This window comes from Helobdella robusta, assembly GCF_000326865.2.
Source record: "Helobdella robusta unplaced genomic scaffold HELROscaffold_6, whole genome shotgun sequence".
NCBI lineage: Eukaryota > Metazoa > Annelida > Clitellata > Rhynchobdellida > Glossiphoniidae > Helobdella > Helobdella robusta.
In genome coordinates this window covers 4,989,980-4,998,162 of record NW_008705330.1, presented here as the reverse complement: position 1 = coordinate 4,998,162, position 8,183 = coordinate 4,989,980, and the positions used below count along the sequence as shown (strand labels likewise).

Below are 8,183 nucleotides of genomic sequence, written 5' to 3'. Positions count from 1 at the left end.
CCTATTGGGTAATTTGTTGTTTGATGATGAGAATTTGTCCTTAGCTACATTTGTTGTTGTTATTGTTGTCGTTGTTGTTGTTGTTATTGTTGTCGTTGTTGTTGTTATTGTTGTTGTTGTTGGTTATGCTGTTGTACTGTTGATAATTACTGTTGTTGCAGTTTTCTACTTGTTGTTGTTGTTGTTGTTATCGATACTATTGATATTGCTTGTGTTGTTGCAGTAGTTTATGTTAATGATGCTACAATTGCGGTCGTTTGTGTTATTGATGATCTATGTATATGACGTCGTTGTCACTATCCTATTGTGGATCCCGTTATTTAAGTCCGTTGTTGGAACTTGTTTTCGTTGTTGTTTTGTAAAATGTTGTTGGTTTTGTTGTTGTTGTTGCTGCTGCTTTTGTTGTTGTTGTTTTGTTGATGTTGTTGGTTTTGTTGATGTAGTTTTCAGTGTCATTGTTACCGTTGCTAAGTACTTTGGAAGTAGTTTGTTGATATCATTTGTTGTTGCTGATGATGTCATCTGTTGTTGATGTTTATATATTTTTTGTAAATGTTGTGACAATCTTTGTTGGTATAATTTTCAAAAACTTGTTGTTCTCTCAAATTTTTTTATAAAAACTTTATAACTGTTAAACGTTAAGAACATTGTCTTGAATGCGTGTAATTACGTATGAAATGTGACTTTTAAGTCTAACTGAAATATCAACATTATAACATTTTAAATATTATTTAAATATATAAATGTACAAAAAGAAATTAAAAGAAAACAAGTGAAACATAAAGTAAGTTATACAAAAATCTTTGAAAAAGTTGTGTTTGTTTAGAATATGTTTTAAAATCATTTTGTTGTTCATTTTGCTGTTGCTATTAGTGTCTTTACATGTTTTTGTATTGTTATTGCTGTAATTGATGTTATTTGATGATGTTTTATCATCGTTAATGCGTCTGTTATATTGTCGTGGTGTTAATGTTTCGGTTTGTCTCACATTGATTTGGTAGTTACTACATGGTGTTATCTCACTTTTTGTTATGTTACAACTTTGATAGTGTGTTTGTTGTCTTTTGATAATATTTGTTTGCGTTATCACCACTGTTACAAACGCAAAGAAAAATTTTTAAAAGTTTTTAAATTTTTGTCTCGTTGTATTTGATGTCTTTGTGGTTTATGTTGTTTGTTGTCATTGTCGTTGTTAATGTTATTGCTGTTGATGAGAAAATGAAGACAAACGTAGCGATTCTTCGTTTGGTCAGCAGTGCGTTAATGCAAGGCAAACTTTAAATCAGTATCTACAACAATTACCACAACATTCAACGATGCAACCCAACCAAGTGCTTACTTTCATAGATGGCTAAAGAGCCTGGTTTGTTTGTTTGTTTGTTCGTTCGTTCGTTCGATCGTTCGTTCGTTCGTTCGTTTGTTTGTTTGTTTGTCTGTCTGTCTGTCTGTTTGTTTGTTTACTTATTTGATTATTTGTTTGTCTGCTTGCTTGTTTATAGAGTGTGTTTATTAGTTTGTTTGTTGTTCGTTTGCTCATTTGTCTGTTTCATTGTCTGTCTGTCTGTTAGTCTATCTATTTGTGTGCCTGTCAGTCAGTCTGTTTGTCTGTTGGCTGCTTGCCTCTGTTTAACTGTTTGTTTTTTTCAATCATTTATTTGTTTATATTGTTTTGTTTTTTTTACATTTGTTTGCTTCTTAAACGTTTGTCTAAATTTACTTTAAATTTCTGTCAATTTTTTTATTTGATTGTTTTTTTTTATTTTTGATCGATCGTTTGACGTGACTGACAGTCGTTTGTTTTCTGTTACATTTTGTTATTCGAATGCATGTGAATAGAATTTTGTCTATCTTTTTAATATTGTAGGATGTTTGTAGAATTGCACGTTTGACTGTTCATGTTTACTTTGTTCGTTTTTACATTTATAATAACCTATATTTGAAAAATGTTTCTGTATTTTTAAAAATTGTTCACACCTGTTTAAGTTCGATAAAACTTTTCAACATGTCAGCTGACGTCTTGTGTGACGATGCGTTCCTTTCACAGACCAGCACCTACCTCATATTGCAGTTGTGTCGCTCTAAATGTTGTAAACATACTACTGCCTACTCTCTCCTTTCAAATGAAATTTTTTTTCGCCCCATTTTTTTTCTCACTATTTTATTTTTATATCTTTGTTTATCTCTGTTTTATCTATGTTTTATTGGGTGTTTGTACTAGGGTACACATGTTTCATTCATGCATGTATGTTCGCATGTATGGGTTTACGTATGTACGCGTGTGTGTGTGTTGTGTGTGTGTGTGCGTGTGTTTATGTGTGTGGGCATAGTATATACACAAGACACATGGTATATAATACAAGATAAAATTACGTTATACAAGAAATAAAATAAAAATACAAAGTGCATGATACATAACACAAGATGCAAGATACATGAAACATGATACAAATTACGGAATGTTTTTCAATCTAACTAAGGTGATATTGTTGATACATCCTGAATAATGCATGCAACCATGTTTTTATTTTGTCACAAACTTTTTTTGGTCAGTTTTTGGCCCATTCCAAACATTTTCTATAATTTGTAACTGAAAATTTTATTAATTTTATTTAATTTGGTGATATAAACATTTAATACCAGTTTATGTTTATCATGTTTGTGATTGTTATTCAAATTTTTTTTAAATGTTATTATTGATTTTTTGAGTTATATAATGGAACGTAGGAAAGACAACTCCGCTCCGTCATTCAATTCATCTGGCATGCCACATTCATCCACTCACTGAGATGTTCATCGCACTGAACATCTAATCATTCAATCTATCAATGAATCATTCAATCATTTCTTCAATCATTCATTTATTTATTCATTCTTTCAATTAAATTTTTTTTTGCGTTCCTTTATTCATTTGACACTGGTTTGCGAAATCATAGTAGTAGTAGTAGTAGTAGTAGTAGTAGTAGTAGTAGTAGTTATAGTAGTAATGGTATTATTATTAGTAGTAATAGTAGTAGTAGTAGCAGTAGTAATAGTATTAGTAGTATTAGTAATAGTAGTTGTAGTAGTAGTAGTAGTAGTAGTAGTAGTAGTAGTAGTAGTAGTAGTAGTAGTAGTATAAATAATAGTAGTTGTAGTTGTAGTAGCAGCAGCAGTAGTAGTAGCAGTAGTAGCAGTGGTACTATTACTACAACTGCCACAGCGCCGACAACTTGTTGCATTAAGCAGAAGCATGTATTTCTTGCACGTTCGGCAAAACAAACAAAAAAATCGAAAGAGAGAAATATGCTGAATTTTAAATTCCAACAAAAATCAATCAACCGTTGTTTTGTTGTTGTTGTTGTTGTTGTTTGTTAGTCTGTTTGTGTTGTTGTTGTAATGTTGGTGTTACTGCTGGAATGTTGTTGTATTGTGTTGTATTGTTTTGCTTAAAATCTGATTTTTTTTGGTGATGTTTCATGTTGTTGTAATGGTGTTGTTGTTTTTTGTATGTTGTCGGTGTTGTTTTTGTTCATGCCATTGTTGTTGTTGTTGTTGTCGTTGTTGTTGTTGTTGATGATGATGTTGTTGTTGTTGTTGTTGTATTGTTTCGCCATCCTGATTTGTCGATTGTTGTGTTTGGATTTTGCAACATTCGTATTTTTATGTTTTCGTTTAACATTCGTTCTCTTACCTTTGACGAAACTGTTTTTAAATCTTTTGTTGTTGATGCAATTTCATCCTTATATGTATGTTGATGTTGTTGTTGTTGATGATGATGTTGTTATTGTTGTAGCTGTTGCTTTTGTTGTTGTTAATATTAGTGGTGTTGTTATTGGTGTAATTGTTGCATTTGTTGTTGGTGGTGGTGGTGATGTTGTTATTGTTGTAGTTGTGGCATTTGTTGTTGATGTTATTGATAATGTTGTTATTGTTGTAGTTGTTGCATTTGTTGTTGTTGCATATTTAATTATTTACATTATTCACTGGATGGCCACAAATGATAGAAACAACAAAACGGGGAATAGAAATTTATCTTTCCGCTCATTTTTCTTCTCCGCTTTCAACGTAAAATACATAACTGAACAAATGTAAGTTTTTCAGTCGGTTGCAGAGATTGCGGTCTGTTAAGGTAGCAGTAGTAGTGGTAGTGGTAGCAGTAGTAGTAAGATTAGAAGTTTTTATTGTAGTTGTAGTAGTAGTAGTAGCAGTAGTAGAAGTAGTAGTAGTAAGATCAATAGTTTTATTGTAGTAGTTGTAGTAGCAATAGTAGTAGTAGTAGAAGTAATAGTAGTAGTAATAGAAGCAGATATTATCAACAACAGATATTTGTCAACTTTTTAATTTATCAAATACACTCTCATATGAAAAAAATATGTTGAAAAGTTATTTCCAGTAAAAAATCCAACTTATTTATAGGTATAGACATTGACACTGATGCACAAATATTTGAAACCATATATACACAAACATACACAGACGTTTACAATTGTTTACGCATACATAAAAACGCAACCACACAAGCACACACACACATACAAACACATACACACAAATATACACACAAACACACACACAAACATACACACAAACACATACACACACATACACACACGCAAACATTCTCACATATATACACATACACACACACACAAACGAATACCCATACATACACACATTGGCCAAACAAGAATGAAATGTAATCAATGTAGCCACCGAGTTGACTGAATAATTTTCTTCTTGCCAAATAGAACACTTTCCATGTGTGCTGACGAAAATTGTATACAAACATATCATTAAAGAGGTCTGCGATATTGTTAAGAAGGAGAGATTTTTGATTTAAACAAGTCAAATGTTTACCCAAGCTTGTTTAAATGGTTAAATAAAAATTTTCTTCAAGTTTTGTATAAAAAAAAAATTCTATACTTAACTTATTGTATGTATGTATGTATGTATGTGTGTGTGTGTGTATGTATGTATGTATGTATGTATGTATGTATGTATGTATGTATGTATGTATGTATGTATGTATGTATGTATGTATGTATGTATGTATGTATGTTAAAACCAAATCATTGACGAATGACACCAAAAGCCAAGCGTCTGACTAAATTTGATTTTATTTGCTATAACGTCACTCAACCCCGTCGGCATTCAACTCCACATTTTCTAACACACAGACGCGCAAAAACCGCTGCAGAATGCACGAGATATTATTCATAGCAAAAAAATATTCCCTACTATCGCCTGACCTAATACTGATATTTTTACAAATCCGATTGAAAAACCCGGAGGTGTTACGGTCCATGGGGCCGAGGACCTCGATACAAATCGGTAAAAACTCCATCGATGGGAGAGCTCCGTCGTACTTTTTGATCTTCTCGTCAGATGCCCTGGTTGCAGCCAAACCGCTTTCTTTGCTAGTAAGCTGCACGTAGCGCTCAGCAAAGGTGCCCGGAACGGTAACGTCCCACGCCAAGCACCTGCCGGCTCTCCAAGGGATCAAGGTACACCCGTCAGGGCGCTTACCGTCGTGCGCCGCAATGCCCGACGGTTCCTTTAAAACCGGAATTGAGGCCTTGGAGAAAAGTCGGCACACAAAATCGTTTATGGCTGAATGTCGCTGCTGGCGACCTCCGCCCAAACGACAAACAAGACCATGATGGCCAAGTTCATCCGCCTCCGCGCCGCACCTGCATGTATATCGACTCTGAACGGCCAACCCCAGACGGAAGCCAATGGCTGTCCTGACCGTTTCGTCGTCCAATCTGATACCCACCGACGTATTGGGCAAAGATCTCAGCCAGCCGCAACTCGCCTCGCTGGAAACTGCCAGCAAGCGAGCTGAGGTCGCCGAGTCAAGGCTTGAGGAAAGCAACTCTTTGAATGTGCGTTTATATGCTTCCTCCAAAATGTTGCCCTGGGAAAGGTCTGTTGGTTGGATTGGAGTCGGTGGAGTACAGTGCAGGCTACTAAATTGCCGAAGACTGTAGGTCAAGCGTGGCAGATGCGGAAGATTTATAAACAATTGGTGCAAGCTGAACCACGCTTAGTAACCCCAGTCCCCCAAATCGTACCGGCAGCTGAGCCTGAGACCAACCCTTGTCGGTAATATCGACGTTACATATTGCTGAGAGGGCCACCCGCAGAGCACCCTCAAATTCGCCCAAAGTGGCCGCATTAACAAAGTTGGATGTGCGCAAAAAATACATCAATTTCGGCAAACTGAGGGCGCCGCGGATGATTGTCAGCGCGTCGTGGACCGGGAGAAGAGAGACACGTTCGAGGGCAAATCTTAGCTCAAAAAGTTTTTTATTAAAAAACCTGTCCTGATGATCGCCGGCCATCATTGGAGTGCCTAAAAAATTTAATGATGAATGAGGCACTGTGGGGACATTAGCCAGCACGTGTGCATTTGAAACGTGTCATTTACGAGTAGTTCACACTTGTTTGTGTTTAATTCAAGACCAATGATGGAAGCGCCAAACCTCAGCGACAGGAAGTCGTCCGCTATGTTGTTGCCCTCTGCGGCCAAGCTGACATCGTCCAGGTAGCCACAAACAAACGCCGAGGATGACTTCGTCAACAGCGGGTGAAGGGTTAGAGCAAAAAGCATCGGTCCCAAAGGGTTGCCTTGCTGTACGCCCTCGCACGATTCAACCACCCAGGCGTCGTAACCGAGAGAAGAGACTCAGCCATATGCGGAATGACAAAAATTATAAATTTGAGGACAGTGTTGCTTAACTGCCTCTAACATTGAGTCTCTTCTCAGGGTGTTGAAAGCGTTCTTGAAATCAATCTTCAAGAATCCCCAATGTTTTGGAAGTGCTGAAATCAGTTCACGTACGGCGTGGACGGCCGCCTCAGCACCACCTTTCACGCCGACGCCCAATTGGATAGGATAGAGTTTGGCTTTGACCTGTTCCAACACTAGCGCCAGAGCGCACTTACTGGCCAGCCTCCTCCAGAAATTCCCCACCGCGATGGGTCTGATCCCTCCATCTTTTTTGTTTAAAGCCACCAGACGGCCCCAAAAAAAAAACGGCTAACCGCGGGAGGGCAGACCCCAGATAACAACAAATTTACAAACCGGGTGAGGTTATTTAACAATTCATCGGTGGGCGTTGGACCGGAAAGTAAATCCTTTATGTGCTGAGGCCTCAAGCCATCAAGGCCTCCCGATAAACCATTATTAAACGACTTTAAAGCCGTCAACACCTGGGCTGGTGAAACGCGACCATTGGACGGCTCCTGCGCGGGGAAAGCTCGCCTGGTCAATGGAGCACTGGGATGAATAGCTTTGAGTTTAGCGAGTGTCTCAGGCGAGCTCTCCGCCAGGCCTGCGGGCGAACAAGTCTGACGGCCGCCGAGAGACTGCCCTGTTCAATCCGAGTGGTTACTGCACTAATCCAACTGTTTGGATTGTGCTTACGCGGTTTGGTGTTGTGGTCAGTGTTGAACTTGCCACAATAAACTCGACCTCGGTCGAACTGAATTCGGCCAACCGTTTAACAACGTAATTGGCTTGATTAGTCCTGCGACCGCCCCTGGTTGGCTTGAACAAAACAAATGCCAAAAAACATTGGAGCCTGCACCAATGGGCCGCGTCGCAGGGATCATCGCAAACGGCCGTCAATAAAGCCGACAATGCTTTAGATACCTTGTCTCTGCACGGTTTGGGAACGTGATCATACAGATGGGCAGTCCTCAAAACGACCGTCAGCCTGTCAAAAACATGAAAAAAATCCACTTGGGAGGGACTCTCCGAGACCGACGCCGAAGAACCGCGTGTAGTAACATGAGGGTTGATGACAGGTGCAGCGGTAAGCGGCGGTCGCACGGAAGCAGATGAACCAGCCGGAGGCTGGTCGGCTGCCTTGAACGAACCAGGGCATTCCTGGCCCTTCACTTTGTCTCCATGTCGATATAGTTTACCGTTCGGTTTTATTTTATAATGATTTAAACAAACCGTGCATTGATATAGGACTGGTGCCATTACGTCAACGAAATAAAATCAAAAGCGAGTAGATAAAACCGTGTGAACAGTGATAAAATAAAATAAATAAAATTGTGGTGAAAATAAAAAGGTTTAATTTTAAATTTAAATAAATTTAAAAATTAAAAGAAAAACTGGGAATGAAATAGAGAAAACAAAAATAAATATTAATGAGCATTGTACGGTGCAGCTGTAAAAGCCCATAGCTGTG

General features: G+C 37.9%; 1 protein-coding gene across 1 annotated transcript; it reads right to left on the bottom strand.

The window, feature by feature from the left end:
- Positions 1-5,110: 5,110 nt before the first annotated feature.
- Positions 5,111-7,972, bottom strand: HELRODRAFT_164487 (hypothetical protein; the record flags this gene model as incomplete). Its single annotated transcript, XM_009029418.1, has 3 exons — positions 5,111-5,533; positions 7,027-7,355; positions 7,438-7,972. 3 exons carry the CDS (start codon positions 7,970-7,972, stop codon positions 5,111-5,113), a joined length of 1,287 nt encoding a protein of 428 aa, XP_009027666.1.
- Between the last annotated feature and the right edge of the window lie 211 nt (positions 7,973-8,183).